At 40.6% G+C, this 17,496-nt stretch overlaps 1 protein-coding gene across 5 annotated transcripts in view; it reads left to right on the top strand.

The window, feature by feature from the left end:
• The window catches only part of CACNA2D3 (calcium voltage-gated channel auxiliary subunit alpha2delta 3), a 784,865-nt gene that overhangs the window by 488,460 nt on the left and 278,909 nt on the right, over window positions 1–17,496 (top strand). For all 5 annotated transcript variants that reach the window (XM_060307837.1, XM_060307836.1, XM_060307834.1 and 2 more), the window contains one exon: window positions 11,923–12,001. In XM_060307837.1, coding sequence (XP_060163820.1) covers window positions 11,923–12,001 — 79 coding nt within the window. The remainder of the gene's footprint in view (window positions 1–11,922; window positions 12,002–17,496) is intronic.

Genomic DNA, 17,496 nt, shown 5'->3' with positions numbered 1-17,496 from the left:
ACTTTTCTGGATCTGACCATAGATATCCAATATCTAGTACTCACTGAATCATCAAAGAATAAGCATGCAAATGAGTGAATGAACTTCTCTCTCAATTTGGCAAGCACTTAAGATGAAAGTGCCCATCTTGTTTGTCCAAAGAACACAATCTGTTTTTGAGAAATTTATAGTGCAGAATACAAGAATTACATAAGACAGCAGTTTTTAACCTGGAATCCAGAGGGTTCTTAGAGAATCCCAGTATGGACTTTGGTGGAGGAGATACCTCAAACCTCATGAATCTTATCTGAAATTGTGAATGTACATCCTTCAGCCTTTTTTGTGGGGAGAAAGTCCATAGCCCTTGTCAAATTCATGGTGGATCTCCTGACTTTGCAAAGGTTAATAGAAGGTTTCATGTTATACCTCTGATGTTATTCTGATTGTGTTAGGAACTCTCAATCTCATTATCCTTAGCTTCTCAAAACCCTTCTCTTAGAAAAATCCTCTTCTTTACTCACAAAAGTCAGTTTCCTCTTCAGTCAAACCTCTGGGTACGGTTAGGGAGGCATCCATGAATAGGAGATTTGACTTTCCTGGGCTCACCTTGTTTGGTTTTACTGCAACAAACTGTCTGAAACACAAGTGGAATGCAACCCTAGCTGACTGGAACTCATTGCTTCCAACCTGTCTTTTCATTTATTATCTCATTTACCGTTGATCACAGTAAATGGATGAATGAATGATCCATGTGTAGGTGGAAAGAGCACAGTTCAGAGGGTTTCACTAACTTAGTCAAGATTGCCAAGACAGTTAAGTATGGTTTGGACTCACCTGGAACCCAAGTCTCCTGATTCCCAACTGTTTTAAGGGTATTCAGTATTCGTTTTAATCAAATGTAGTAAGGCACATAAACATGGAAATGACTGTCATGAAGGAAGAAGTTTATTATACTCATAGACCCCTGGAAGCAAGAGGCATGTCATACTATGCAGGGCCACACGGGGAAACACCAATACAAGATTAGTGACAGTGGGGAGGGGACTGATGGGTTGAAGCCTTTATTGTGGTTTTTGTGGGAAGAAACAGGCAAAGCAGGATAAGCAGGCTTAGAATTGAATAATCTCAGTGGGCTCAGGGATGTAGGGACTGTCCCTAGCTGTCTGGTACCTATCTGGCCCTGGAGTGATTAGGGCAGGTGGATAATGGCCCTGGGTGTGCACACCTGATAAAAGGAGATAGTTGGGTGCATGGGGTCTGAATTGGTTGGTTTACATATCAAAGGTGCACTTGAAGGCAAATTGTTTACTATATCCAAAATTGGCTAACAATTGGGATGGGCAGTTTCTCCAGGACAGTAAGTCCCCAGATATCAGAGCATCAAAAATACCCCCTGAGTGAAGTTAATGGAGCTGGATAGTCTAATGAATTGTATCACCCACCTTTGAGGATACTTATAGCTTGAATTCTTAGTGCTCCTTGAAGTGGTGTGTAATCTCTATTCCACAGTGCTAACCTAAGTTAACAGTCTCTGGGTGACCCAGAGCCAGCCATCTCCTTCACTTGGAAAAATACATGGCCATAAAACTGGACTTCCATCCCTGGCCAGAAGATTACAAATGGCAATTTTTTCTGAATTAGGATATTTTCAGTACCACACATGAGATATCAGGCGCTGTGCTTGAGAGGAAGGATATTATACAGACTCTTAGAGCATCCCCAAAATGACAGTCCATTTTTCATAATGGTCTATGATATTCATTTGTTGAAACTTTATTACTTTTGTAATTTAATTCAATTTATCCCATTTTATTGCTGCTCAGGACACTGTTACATTATTTGCCTCTTTTGTCCTTCTGGATAAAGATGTTTCTTCTTTTATTATGAGCATGATGGCTTCTAGATTAAAGCAGCCTGCTCAATAAAACTGTTTTCACTGGCATCCACCTTCTCTGAGCCCACCTCTACTCTTGCAGAATTTTCATGAAGACAAATATTGGCAGTGATTTATGAAGCATTTTTGTGGTTAATCAAGTTCCAGCTCTCATTTTCTGCTTAGAGATTAAAGATTTTATTCAGAAATGCTTCCCTGCATCAGAAATCATAGAAATGAGCAAATAACAATAGAAGTTGGTTAGGAATATTTTTTGTGAAGATACAGGTTAAGAACATAGTAACAATTGACTTTAAAACACAAAGACATCAGAAGACTTCTTTCTAAAGCTGAAGTTGTGTACCATTTTTGAGAAATCCTGGGTATATTTTAGGGGATAATTGAGTTGGACAGTGAGTCAAAAGGGACAAAAGTAGGTGAGAAGATGTGAAGGTGAGTCTACATGCTTGTTTGCATAGGCTGCTACTTAGCTGAATTGAAATATGGAACACATGGGTGTGGGCAACCATATGTAACTGGATGATTCTTTTAGCAAATTTTATTTATACTTATAATCCATAAATTGCATGTTTTTAAAGGTAGAGATACTGCATTTATAGTTAAATGTTATTTTAAAGTAAAAGATTGCCTTTGTTTTTAAAAACAAAAGTAAAGACTGTATATTGGGAGGCTCCTGAGTGCCCTGTCCCCAGCCCTTTCCTCTGTATTGAGACCAAATAGTGGGGCTATTGTAATTTCAAGAAGCAATGCTTAAAATAAGGACTATTAAAAGAGACAAAGAAGGACACTACATAATGATCAAGGGATCGATCCAAGAAGAAGATATAACAATTGTAAATATTTATGCACCCAACATAGGAGCACCTCAATACATAAGGCAAATACTAACAGCCATAAAAGGGGAAATCGACAGTAACACATTCATAGTAGGGGACTTAAACACCCCACTTTCACCCATGGACAGATCATCCAAAATGAAAATAAATAAGGAAACACAAGCTTTAAATGATACATTAAACAAGATGGACTTAATTGATATTTATAGGTCACTCCATCCAAAAACAACAGAATACACATTTTTCTCAAGTGCTCATGGAACATTCTCCAGGATAGATCATATCTTAGGTCACAAATCAAGCCTTGGTAAATTTAAGAAAATTGAAATTGTATCAAGTATCTTTTCTGACCACAATGCCATGAGACTAGATATCAATTACAGGAAAAGATCTGTAAAAAATACAAACACATGGAGGCTAAACAATACACTACTTAATAATGAAGTGATCACTGAAAAAATCAAAGAGGAAATCAAAAAATACCTAGAAACAATGACAATGGAGACACAACGACCCAAAACCTGTGGGATGCAGCAAAAGCAGTTCTAAGGGGGAAGTTTATAGCAATACAAGCCCACCTTAAGAAGCAGGAAACATCTCGAATAAACAACCTAACCTTGCACCTCAAGCAATTAGAGAAAGAAGAACAAAAAAAACCCAAAGCTAGCAGAAGGAAAGAAATCATAAAAATCAGATCAGAAATAAATGAAAAAGAAATGAAGGAAACAATAGCAAAGATCAAGAAAACTGAAAGCTGGTTCTTTGAGAAGATAAACAAAATAGATAAACCACTGGCCAGACTCATCAAGAAAAAAAGGGAGAAGACTCAAATCAATAGAATTAGAAATGAAAAAGGAGAGGTAACAACTGACACTGCAGAAATAAAAGAGATCATGAGAGATTACTACAAGCAACTCTATGCCAATAAAATGGACAATCTGGAAGAAATGGACAAATTCTTAGAAATGCACAGTCTGCCAAGACTGAATCAGGAAGAAACAGAAAATATGAACAGGCCAATCACAAGCACTGAAATGGAAACTGTGATTAAAATTCTTCCAACAAACAAAAGCCCAGGACCAGATGGCTTCACAGGCGAATTCTATCAAACATTTAGAGAAGAGCTAACACCTATCCTTCTCAAACTCTTCCAAAATATAGCAGAGGGAGGAACACTCCCAAACTCCTCCTACGAGGCCACCATCACCTTGATACCAAAACCAGACAAGGATGTCACAAAGAAAGAAAACTGCAGGCCAATATCACTGATGAACATAGATGCAAAAATCCTCAACAAAATACTAGCAAACAGAATCCAACAGCACATTAAAAGGATCATACACCATGATCAAGTGGGGTTTATTCCAGGAATGCAAGGATTCTTCAATATACGCAAATCTATCAATGTGATAAACCATATTAACAAACTGAAGGAGAAAAACCATATGATCATCTCAATAGATGCAGAGAAAGCTTTTGACAAAATTGAACACCCATTTATGATAAAAACCCTGCAGAAAGTAGGCATAGAGAGAACTTTCCTCAACATAATAAAGGCCATATATGACAAGCCCACAGCAAACATCATCCTCAGTGGTGAAAAACTGAAAGCATTTCCACTAAGATCAGGAACAAGACAAGGTTGCCCACTCTCACCACTCTTATTCAACATAGTTTTGGAAGTTTTAGCCACAGCAATCAGAGAAGAAAAGGAAATAAAAGGAATCCAAATCGGAAAAGAAGAAGTAAAGCTGTCAGTGTTTGTAGATGACATGATACTATACATAGAGAACCCTAAAGATGCTACCAGAAAACTACTAGAGCTAATCAATGAATTTGGTAAAGTGGCAGGATACAAAATTAATGCACAGAAATCTCTGGCATTCCTATATACTAATGGTGAAAGATCTGAAAGTGAAATCAAGAAAACACTCCCATTTACCATTGCAACAAAAAGAATAAAATATCTAGGAATAAACCTACCTAAGGAGACAAAAGACCTGTATGCAGAAAATTATAAGACACTGATGAAAGAAATTAAAGATGATACAAATAGATGGAGAGATATACCATGTTCTTGGATTGGAAGAATCAACATTGTGAAAATGACTCTACTACCCAAAGCAATCTATAGATTCAATGCAATCCCTATCAAACTACCACTGGCATTTTTCACAGAACTAGAACAAAAAATTTTGCAATTTGTATGGAAACACAAAAGACCCCGAATAGCCAAAGCAATCTTGAGAACGAAAGAAGGAACTGGAGGAATCAGGCTCCCTGACTTCAGACTATACTACAAAGCTACAGTTATCAAGACGGTATGGTACTGGCACAAAAACAGAAAGATAGATCAATGGAACAGGATAGAAAGCCCAGAGATAAACCCATGCACATATGGACACCTTATCTTTGATAAAGGTGGCAGTAATGTACAGTGGAGAAAGGACAGCCTCTTCAATAAGTGGTGCTGGGAAAACTGGACAGGTACATGTAAAAGTATGAGATTAGATCACTCCCTAACACCATACACAAAAATAAGCTCAAAATGGATTAAAGACTTAAATGTAAAGCCAGAAACTATCAAACTCTTAGAGGAAAACATAGGCAGAACACTCTATGACATAAATCACATCAAGATCCTTTCTGACCCACCTCCTAGAGAAATGGAAATAAAAACAAAAATAAACAAATGGGACCTAATGAAACTTCAAAGCTTTTGCACGGCAAAGGAAACCATAAACAAGACCAAAAGACAACCCTCAGAATGGGAGAAAATATTTGCAAATGAAGCAACCGAGAAAGGATTAATCTCCAAAATTTACAAGCAGCTCATGCAGCTCAATAACAAGAAAACAAACAACCCAATCCAAAAATGGGCAGAAGACCTAAATAGACATTTCTCCAAAGAAGATATACAGACTGCCAAAAAACACATGAAAGAATGCTCAACATCATTAATCATTAGAGAAATGCAAATCAAAACTACAATGAGATATCATCTCACACCAGTCAGAATGGCCATCATCAAAAAATCTAGAAACAATAAATGCTGGAGAGGGTGTGGAGAAAAGGGAACCCTCTTGCACTGCTGGTGGGAATGTGAATTGGTTCAGCCACTATGGAGAACAGTATGGAGGTTCCTTAAAAAACTACAAATAGAACTACCATATGACCCAGCAATCCCACTACTGGGCATATACCCTGAGAAAACCGAAATTCAAAAAGAGTCATGTACCAAAATGTTCATTGCAGCTCTATTTACAATAGCCCGGAGATGGAAACAACCTAAGTGCCCATCATCGGATGAATGGATAAAGAAGATGTGGCACATATATACAATGGAATATTACTCAGCCATAAAAAGAAATGAAATTGAGCTATTTGTAATGAGGTGGATAGACCTAGAGTCTGTCATACAGAGTGAAGTAAGTCAGAAAGAAAAAGACAAATACCGTATGCTAACACATATATATGGAATTTAAGAAAAAAAAAATGTCATGAAGAACCTAGGGGTAAGGCAGGAATAAAGACGCAGACCTCCTAGAGAACGGACTTGAGGTTATGGGAAGGGGGAAGGGTAAGCCGTGACAGGGCGAGAGAGAGTCATGGACATATACAGACTAACAAACGTAGTAAGGTAGATAGCTAGTGGGAAGCAGCCACATGGCACAGGGATATTGGCTCGGTGCTTTGTGACAGCTAGGAGGGGTGGGATAGGGAGGGTGGGAAGGAGGGAGACGCAAGAGGGAAGAGATATGGGGACATATGTGTATGTGTAACTGATTCACTTTGTTATAAAGCAGAAACTAACACACCATTGTAAAGCAATTGTACCCCAATAAAGATGTTAAAAAAAAAAAAAAAGCAATGCTTTGGGTGTGAACACCCAGCTCAGCAGCTACAGGCATCTGGGTACAGATCTGCCCTTTCTTGGAGAAAGAAGAAAGTGCAGTTGGCTGATCCTGCTTGCCCAGTCTAACTGGTGTCTGATATTCCTGCCTTGTTGGATTGACACAGGCTTCTTTAAAAATGTCCTTTTGATCCAGCTCCTCTGTTTCTTTTTTTAACCACCCAATGGATTTGTAAACTCCTTCAAGTTTAGCCCCAATCCTTTGCAATCTATAGAATCACTTTATTGAGAATGGCTTCAAATATTTCTTAATTCCCAATGCCACTTCTTTTTGTTCAGGCCTTATCTTTTTGGTGATATGTTTTTAAAGTGTTGGACTCCAACCACCTGTTTCAGACCCACCATGGGTGCTTCTAAAAAATGTAGATCCCTGGGCCTACTTAATCTGAATCTCTGGAGGATGGGTGCTGGGGACTGGTTATTCCGATGCCCAGTGAAGTCTGAGACCTCTCACCCACCTGTCCAGAGCCACTGTCATCTCTCACCTGCAGTGTTTCAGTGGCCTCCTACTTAGTGTCTGTGCTTCTATTCCTATCTCCCTATGGCTGTGGTCCTCAAACTTGGATGCAAATTGGACTCTCCATGGGGACAATAAAAGTTGGGCCCTGCCCAAATCAGAGGTTCTGATTTGATTGTCTTGGTCGGGCCCTGGGCATTCAAAACTGTAAGAACATCACAGGAAAGCTGAATGGGCAGCCAGGATGAGCACAACTCTCTAAGGCCTGTTCTCCACACTGCAGACAGAATGATCCTTTCACAGGATTATGTGTCAATCCACATCAGGCTTCTACTCAGTTCCTCCTATGGCTTCTGTTCTTGCTACAGAAAAAGCCCAGGCTGTAACAGAGGCTGCAAGGCCCACATGATTAGGCACCTGTTGTCTGTCCAATTTCATCCTGTACAATCTCTCCTACCTAACTGCACGTCATCCATACTGGTCTTGTCAATATCCCTTGTGTATCCCTATCTCAAGGCTTTGTACCTTCTGCTCCCTTCACCTGGAACATTCTTCCCCAGTAGGCATATGGCGTGCTCCCGAGCTCCACCCATGTTTTGTCCAGATCCTTGCTCAAGCAGCACCTTATTGGGGAGGCCTTCTCTTCCTCCCTTTCTAAAATAGCAGCCCCCATCAGTCTCCATTGCATAACCCTGCTTTATTTTCTTTGTAAGTTTTTAATTCAACAAATACATAATCATTTTATGAATCTGCCATTTATCATCTGTTTTGCTCTCATGAAAATGTTGGCTCCCTGAGGACAGAGAGTTTGTTCTCTTTACCCGTAATATTCCCAACACCAAGAATGGTCCCTGGCACATACTTGGTGCTCAGAAGTTACTTGTGACAGATGATGAATTCTACCCTTGGACTGTCTCAAAAGCATGGGCGTTGGTTATTTCTCCTTCAGCACTGAAGGGAGTTGTGAAGGCAGCAGCAGCCTGTTTCCTGGCTGTACAGTTGCCCCATTATAGTTCTGCTGGCAGCCACTCTCCTTCCCCTGTTTAATGGCTGTAGGAAGGGGAGAATTTGATTGATTATTTTTGCAAACTCAAACTACCCTATGTGCACTAAAGGTTGAGAGGAATAGTACTCCTCTAAGTTTCTGGAGGGAATTGTATCTAAATGAGTAAGAAGCATAATCTGTGTTTTGGAAAAACTGGATTGAGTTCTTTGTGTCATCTGGGAAGTTTTATGCTAAGTTAAATTAAGTGACTTTGAACTTTGAAGTGTCCACATCCTAACGTTTTATTAAGCTTAATTGGGTTTGTAGAATATTTAAAGACCATCCAAACTCAAATGGGAGATCAAAATGAACTAATAGGTTGATGTAGACTTCCCCCTGCCTCCTGCCTTTGTGCTGCAGTAATGAAAGTGACGCATTCATACCTGTGGATGATGAGCACAAAAGCCTGGCTTTCTGGGGAGTTTTGGTGTGTCCTGATGACTGCCCTGGTCTGAACTGTGCCATGGCCCCTTCCCTGTCATCTGTGCTATGAACCTGGCTTTCAGAACCATCCCCATCTGTCTCTGCTAAGGAGGCTTGCCATATAGTAAAATTAGTTGGGCTCTAGGCAGACTTGTCAAAGTTTGTTTGATGGAGCTTCTTAGGGAAGAAATCTCCAATTATTGGACATAAAATCCAAAAGGTTACAGAATCTGTTAGAGATGGAAATGAGGAACAGTTTGACTCTATTACTCATAGAAGTTTTGCACTCATTTCATTGAGCAGTGGAGTAAGGCAGCCCACCCTACAAGATGCAAGGCCAGAACTTAATTTCCACAGGTCATCTCTTCTCCTATTTGATTTTCACTGGTACATTTACTTTTCCTATGTCCATGGAGAATGGTTCAGGAAGTAGCAGTGTCATTACTTTCTTTTCATTTAAAATGATCTTTAATTATTAAAGCAATATTTGTTCATTTGTAAAAACATTCAAAGGATATAGAAGTTTACAGAGTAAAAAGTGTAAGTCCCCTTTTAGAAAAAAATAGAATTCTATTTATAGAATACACAATATAGGTACACAATATCCCACAATTTGCTTTCCCCCTTGCCAAGTTATAATGGATGTCTTTCTCATGAGTACATAGCTGCATGGTATTCCACTACATCAATGTCCCATGAGTTTTTTAGCCAATCAGCTATCAAGAGAAGCTTGGAATTTAACAGGTTTTAACCATTACAAAGAATAAAGGTGAAGGTCCTTGTTTTTTACATATTTGTGTATTTGTGAAAATGTCTAAAACCGAATTATAGGGCTTTAAGAATATATGCACTCTACAATTCTCCATACATCTGTGACTTCGTGTCATCTCTGTTAGACCTGCTTGGTCCCCATAGACATTTTATTTGTTATCCTGGCTATAGATAAATGCCTAGAGGTAGAATTACTGAGTCTGAAAAAATTACAGATATAAAATCCTGTTGTTAAATGGATCTCCAGAATATTTATTTTGGAGTAAAGTCCCTTCATTTTGTTGCCAGTTGAAAGGCATTATTGTGAGAAATCCAGGGCATGAACCCAGTATTGTTTGATTATGTTTATTTTATATGCAGAGAGGCAACGAGTCATTTCCACGCCATTTCTACTCAAATAAGGGGGCCAATTCACTGGGAGCCAAGGGCTGCACATAAATGGAAATATTTAACATGATTCTGATTTTCTTTCATAAGCAATAAAATAAAATACAAACCAACAAAATGAGTATAATGCTATAAATGTCTTTGCACATACCTGACCCAGGGGATGGTGCTGACTGGAGAAGCCACAGTAGTGTTGGCAGTAGGGGCAGCGGTGCTGGTGGAGGGGGTCGTGGTGCTGGTTTGCATGATTGTGGTTATTGTTAGCATATTATTCCTGTGTAATCATGTCTAGTCTGAAGTTTGGTGCAATCCTACTGGTTTTCCAAATGGGTTGCCATATTTTAAAATCAGAAACTGTGTTAAGTTTTCATGAATGGTTCACAGCATTGTTCTGGGGTTTTAACTATGCCTCCAAGAGAGAACTCAGTTTGTCCTCAGGTTCTTCACCTGGATGGCAGAGGAGGTTTGGCACCTGCAGGTATCTTTGCTCAGAACAGATAGGCTGCTTTGCGTCAGGTCTTTTCCTCTTTGCCTGCAAAGATAGACTCACAGCTTCACTTCCTAAGAGCTATCTTTTTTTATGCTTTCTGCTTCGTTAAGAACTTGCTTTGTGCAGGTTTTTATTAGTCAGACATTTTGAGCTAAAAGCTAACGGTGGCCAGGCAGGAAAAGTGAACAGGGGACAGCTCTGTGTAGGAAGGTCAGTGGTGACCACTTTGGGCCTATGAGGTTGCATCTTCTATTTTTTTTTCCCCCAAGAGAGTCAGAATCTCCCAATTAAAAAAAAAAAAAAAAATCCCTCCTCCCAATGTGATTCCGGTGGGAATAGTGTGGAAAAGAGCTGGGGGAATGAGAGAGGCAAAGCAAAGGCCTCTGTGTCTGCTCATCTGCCCCAGAAGCCCCCTTGCAGGAGCTGTTGATGGATGAAATAACTGCCTTACTCAACACAAATGAGGACAGACTAAGGCTATACAATGATAATATATATTTAAACATTGGAAATAAACCATCACGTAAGAACTATAGTCTTCCAGTTATATGTCTCAGTTAAGAGGTTACTCATAACTAAAGCAAAATCTTAATTTTCAATCAGCTATGTGCATTTACATTTTTATCCATTCATTTACTGAGTTGTAATATTCCAAGCACTGTGCCCCATCAAAGCACAGCCATCCTTTCCCTTGTCAGGTGGATGGTCTAGTGGAGATCAACCTCACAGGTATAACCACACAAGATACTAGTTAACAACAGCTGCAATAATGTCTCTGAAGGAACCGTAGGGGTGCTTGACCCAGTCTGGCTGAGTGGAGGAGACATCAGCTGGAAAGACTTTGGGGCCACATGTTGAATGTAATTCATCTAATACCATGTCTGCATTTAACTCAGTCATAAATTGGTGGCTGAAGGACTGATTTCACCTGCCAGAAGAATTTTGTTTGGACTGTGTGGTATTGACCCACATGCCATTTAAAATGTGAACCAAAGGATTTTAACCCTTTTAATTTCTTGTTTTTCTTCCATCTAACCCTCAAGTACAACTCTGGGAGGTGGGTTGTACTTTATTTCAAAGAATTCTGGCCTCATAATAGAGATTTGAGAAGGCAATAGAAAGTGAGAGATCCAAGGTTTTATATGTGTTCTCTGCTCTTTAGGAGCCAAAGTTTAGGAAGGCTAGAGAGGGTTCCCTTTGGTCTCCTGGCTATAGGCTGTGCCTCTCATCCCAATTAATTACCACCACAGACAGTAAGAGAGTGTCTGCAGCCTGTTCTTACCATTGGGTGGGTGGGGGGCATGCTGAAGTTCTTTCAGTGGTGTTTTGATTCCCAAGAAGAGCACACTCTGTACTTCTGTGCGGATGAGGACAATGGTTGCCAATTTGGTCCAGACCTGGATGATCTTTGTCCATATATGTGTAGCAAACTGTAGCAAACCCAGGCCCACGATGCTGCCAGTCTCCCGTTTCAAGTTATTCTCCTCTGTCGCAAGTTACACACCGAAAAACAAACACCACCAGTGCCATATGGGTTAAAAGATCAAAGACCCCAGTTTTGAGTATATTTCTAGCTGACTTTACTTCAGATGTCTTAAATATGTTTCTGAAGATGGGAAGCATGGGGCATTAAGGAGGTAAATCACATGTGTGTGAGCCATGCTTGTGGTCTGGGCAGGAGGGTGAAAACTGAAAACCACTGATCCGTGTGTTCCTCTTCCTCTCAGGTTCGCATCTTCACGTACCTCATTGGAAGAGAGGCTGCTTTTGCAGACAATCTCAAGTGGATGGCCTGTGCCAATAAAGGTAGGTCTCCCGATGGGTTCAGTTCTGAATAACTTCTCTGTGGATGTGTAGAAACAGAGACAGTCACGAGAAAGTGGAGCGTTCTATCAGAAGGCTATGAATTCTAAGATAAGGTCTGGATGTTTCTAAATGATTATGACTGACTTGTAACAACTTCTCCCAAAATGTGTTTATAAACTTTGAGGACATAGTCAAGTGGAGTGGTTAAGCCTCTCCACTCTATTGCTTAGTAACTGAGTAACCTTGGAAGAATTACTATGGCAGAGCCATTTACCACGCACCAAATATCCATGTGCTCACTCACCATTCCCAGCCCCTTGCACTGGTTCTGGCCAACAGGCTTTAAGCAAAACCAACCTGGGTCATTTATGGGCTAAAGCATTTAAGAGCTGGTTTGGTGGTATCTATTCTTTTCTGCTCCTATGAACTCTGAAGCTACATGATGGAATAGATGAAATAGCCTGGGTTCTTGAGTGGCCGCATGGAGCAGATGCCTTTCTGCTCACCCTGTCTTCTGCCATCTGCCAGCCCATGATGGATATATAGTCTGTGTGATAAACCTTTGTGTTAAGCCAGTGAGATTTCCAGTTTGATATGTTCCCATAGCATAACTTAACCTACATAACTAATTAACTTAGTTAACTTTAACCTGCTTCAGTGTTCTAATCTTCAAAGTGGAGAGGGTGATAATAGCTTTTCTTTTTGATTTTTATTGAATATAGGGTTAAAAAATGAAATGGTACAGATTAGGTGCCTAGTTCAGTGCTGAGACCTAGTAAGTGCTCAATAATTGTTAGCTTTTCTACTTTCACAGGTTAATTTTCTACATTGACAGGCCCTGATGTGTGTTGGAAACAATGCTTTAGGGAAGGCACAGGGAGGGAAGGAACAGGGCCTCCAGTCTTATGAAGGGCTTCTTTTCAGTCTACACACAACCAAGAAGGCAAAGCAAAGGAGGAAAATAGGTGGTATATTCTAGATTCCTTGAGTCTTAACCCAAACTCCTTGAGTTCAAATCCAGCCTCTACCAAACACCAATCACGGTGGTGGATGTTACCATACCTACCTGGGTCTGAGTTATATCACCTACAGAACAGAGATAGTGATGATACCTGCCCCAGTCAGATGCTGTGAGCATGAATGAGGCCGTGCAGGTAAAGCTGGCAGCTTAGTGCCTGGCACAGAAATGGCCCATATGATTTCCTAGTGTTATATTGATCTGTGGTTATGTCTTATCTCTGCTCTGAGGCTATACAGTCCCTGAGAGTAGCCTGTCACTCTGATTTCCTCTTGAGCACTCAGCCCAACCTCCTGCTCTATGTAGAGTGGCTGCTTCTTTAAGGTTTGAAAAATGAGCAAATTGACTATAAATACTAATAAATGAAGATATGTCCTGTTGCACAGTAAATTGGTATTGGTGGATGTAGGTGGTCTATTTCTACATTGCCTGTTATGCCGTCCTTTATAAAAGTTCCAATATATGTATGTTAGTGGAGGAAAGAGGACTCAGGGAAGGGTTGGCAGGTCTCAGCTTTAGTTTTGGTGACTTAAGACAAAGTTATTTTAGTTGCAAGCAACCAAAGTTGCTCCCTGAAATTAAAAAGAAGAGTGTTTTGGAGAGAGAGGAGAGTGAGTCAGAACCCAGAGTGGGAAGGGAAGCTTATGTCTCATGAGGGACCAGGGGCTGTGTTTTTGTTTTTCTTTTCCTTCTTGGTTTCTTTCTACATTCCGTGGCATTCTTCTTCTCTGTAGATAGACCTTCTCTGCTAGGGCATGTACATGTCAAAAATAGCTACCTCACACTGTGCATACCCATCTATCCACACAACACCTATTGTGGAGAAAGGAGAGTTTATATCTTATCCAAAAAATGATTCTGGCACCCAGCTTGGGACAGGTCTTCCCCTGCGGAATTGCATGTAGGCAGAGGTAAGGCCACAAAGAAAAATATATGTGCTCTGCAGGTGGATGGACACGGGAAGTTCTCAGGGAAAAGATGCCTAGCCAAGCAAGTAAACCTCTGCCTCACTTTCCCTTTGCTTGGCATTGTGTTTTATTATCTGCTTCTACTTGGAGAAATCTTTGAAGCAAGTCTCAATTTCCTCATCTAAAAATGGAGAACTGCATGAAAGGTTTGAACATTTCCTTGAAGCTCTAAAATAACATGTTCTGCAATTATTTTAGTTTATTGGCTGGCTCACCTCACTCAAAGGTATCAGTAATTCTCATTGTCTCAGAGTAATGCATTTGGCTTCATTTGAAGAGGAAATATAGAAGGAAAGTAGGCATGAGGAGATGGAGGCTGAATGGATCCTAGGTTGCCTCTGAGAAAACAGACCATTGAGATAATTTTTGGAACTTCACTGACATTTGAGTGAGCTACACTTTCTCAATTTTTTCCTTGATTCTGTGGTCTTGAAAGAAAGAGTTCCTTTCCATTTTTTAATTTTTAAAAGTTTTCATGTTACTCCTGCCACATCAGACTGCAATTCTTCCCATCAGCGAGTATGCATTTAGTCATGGGTTATTGTTTTTACCACTGTCTGTGTCCAGCTGATGAAAATTACTCAAATTGAAGTCTTGTCTTAATCAACTAATATTACACCATAATTTAGTTTTAGTCATTGTTTATAAGAATCTTTGAAGAATCCTTTTGAAGACAATTTAGTCAACTCAGAGTATTTCGGGGCCTGGCCATAGAATATAGCCCTTTAGATTTATAAGTTCTGAGCGCAGCAACTTGGAAAATTCAAGGAGGTAATAGTAGCTGCTTAGCTGGCCCGGCCGCTGGATTCCTCAGTGATTCTCCTTCTCTTCCTGTCCAAATCCAGTTGTTTCCTTCCCTGCCAGAGTCAGTCCCTCACAATAGTTTCACCTTCCTCCTCTGCTTCTCTTCTAAAGGGCCTTGGGAATAAAATGTCATTGTTTGCCACTCTTCAAAGTAGCAGTTGCCATCAAAATGTCAGGTTCCAGTCATCTGTGCCCATATAAACATCGGCTTCATGTTGCATCAGTTATGGGGTTTAGACCAGCGTAACGTCGGTGAGCAAGTATTCTTCTATGGTCATTAATTAAATCATTGTTTATACTCTCAGATTGTTATAGTATGGAGGCAGCATAACATTTTTCATCTCAAGTGACATGAGGTCCAGGGAGGGCCCGCCCCCCTCCTTACATATTTTTGCCCTGACTCAGCCAAGTTCTTCATTGAAATGAAGCATTAGCATTCGGGGACCAGAGCAGACCCAGGGAAGCCCAGGGAGAAGCCTGTTGGCTGACTGACCAGAGTGACCCTAGGGAGGAGCAGGAGTTGTCAGGAGCAGCTCATTGTCCCTGGGTCAGTGGTCAAGGACCTGCTATCCATGTGAAACTTCTTGTTTGGAAGTATGGTAGCCATGGAGACAGTTCTCAGTCAGTGGACCTCTGGCACTGCCCCCTGTAAATGGATGTCTGGGAATATTCATGCCCTCACAGGAGTTCTCTGCCTCCTCCAGTCCACTAGCAAAATCCAGAGAGGCCTGGAGCTCATTGGTTTGTCTCATTTTATGCATAACTAGGTCCTATCTTGAGGCAACCAGCCCTAATGAGGCAAAGCAGCAAACCATTTTAAATACATTAAAACAATTATTGCCACTGTAGAATGGCTTATGGAACTTAAAATTCTGCATTCACACTATTGGTTAAACAAGTGAACTGGGAAAACTGAAAAGAGGGGCCAACTAGCCCAGATACTCCATAAAGCCTTGATGACCTTCTGTAATGTTCAGTGTGCCAAGCTTTTAAATAAGCACTGCCTGATTCTCCTTCAAAAATCATGGTGAATGGAGTATTTTCCAGCTGTGCAAATGAAGAAGGGTCTCTGTATTTGGTTCTCAACTTATCTGTCATCATTAGATCGAATGGAAACGCCACGTGAGTCTGTCTTGTTTATCTACTCAGCCTGTCCCTCGTTGGTAGGCTAATGGTCATTCTCTCCTTGTTTGAAAGAGAACTGGCGGCCTGAGCCCTCCTTGGAAGTTCAGACCCATAGCCTTTTCCCACTAGAAATCTCTTAACCTCACTATACCTTTCCAAGTGTCAAATTTATGAGGCCAGAATGGTTGTTTGGAGTAGGGAAAAACTGGCAATTAAAATTTTTTGCTGTTTCAGAAAAGGTGGAAGAAGGCAAAAATGACAGTTATTCAGATACCTTTGTATAATTCTTTTTTTGTACTCTTCAACCAATTCCCCAACCCCCAGCCCCTGGTAAGCCTCTTTAGACTCTGTTGCTATGATTTTCACTTTTCTAGATTCCACATACCAGTGATATCATACAGTATTTGTCTTTCTCTGTCTGGCTTATCTTATTTAGCAAGATGTACTCAAGGTCCATACATGTTTTTGCAAATGGCAGGATTTCCTTGTTTCTCATGCTGAATAATATTTCTGTGTGCGTGTGTGTGTATACACTGTAACTTTTTAATCCATTTATCCATTAATGGAGACTTAATGGATAAATGGATAAATTTATTCTTAATGGATAAATACATTCTTTGTGTAGATTCCATAGAACTTGAGAATTTGAGTGGAAAGGGTAATAGTTGTGAAGATGAACATGGTGCTACTATTGTTAATAGCAACTAAGGATGACAAACTTCTTACTAAGTGCCAGGTAAAGTGCAAAGTACTTTTATGTGTTATCTCTTTTGACCCTCCTTAAAGCTGTATGAAATGCATGAGAAGGAAACTGAGACTCAAAGAGACTAGCAGCTCGCCCCAGGTTACCAACTAGCAGGTGGCAGAGCCAGGAATCAGGCCCAGTTGTTCCAAAGTCTGAGCCTAACTCTTCACCAGGATGTGAGGTTGCTTCTCTTTGGGGAGAAGAAAGTCATGGTTCATAGAGGACTATTTCCCATTATTTGAGAGAATCTAGGAAAAGGAATCTAGATGTTGAGAAAGGACTTTAATGGTCTATAGCTAATAAAGACTGGAGCTGGGATTTATAACCAGCCTGTGTGTTCCAGAAATTGTCCTGCTTCAGCTTGTGTAGGCATGTGGTCCAGTTTCTGGCATTTTACAAATGGAGATATTAAGGCTCTCCGAGGAGACGAGGCAGGGTGGAATGGGGCACAGCGATAGAGCTGCGGGCAAGCCAGCATTCCTAACTCCACAGTGTGATCCTTTAAACTAGAGGTCCCCAGCCTTTTTGGCACCAGGGACCAGTTTCATGGAAGACAATTTTTCCACGGACTGGATGGGGGAGGATGGTTCAGGCGGTAACATGAGCAATGGGGGGATGGTTCAGGCGGTGAAGAGAGCAATGGGGAGCGATAAGGAGCGGCAGATGAAGCTTCACTAGCCTGCCCGCTGCTCACCTCCTGCTGTTCGGCCTGGTTCCTAACAGGCCAAGGACCGGTAGCCGCGGTCCCCAGGGATTGGGGACCCCTACTTTAAATTATTTTTTCTAGCATGAAATTTGAAATTAAAAATATAATATTATAGACTTGAGGACACGG

Source organism: Globicephala melas, chromosome 11 (genome assembly GCF_963455315.2).
Source record: "Globicephala melas chromosome 11, mGloMel1.2, whole genome shotgun sequence".
Classification (NCBI taxonomy): Eukaryota; Metazoa; Chordata; class Mammalia; order Artiodactyla; family Delphinidae; genus Globicephala; species Globicephala melas.
The sequence above is the reverse complement of the archived record's forward strand: the minus strand, read 5'-3'. Positions and strand labels throughout refer to the sequence as shown.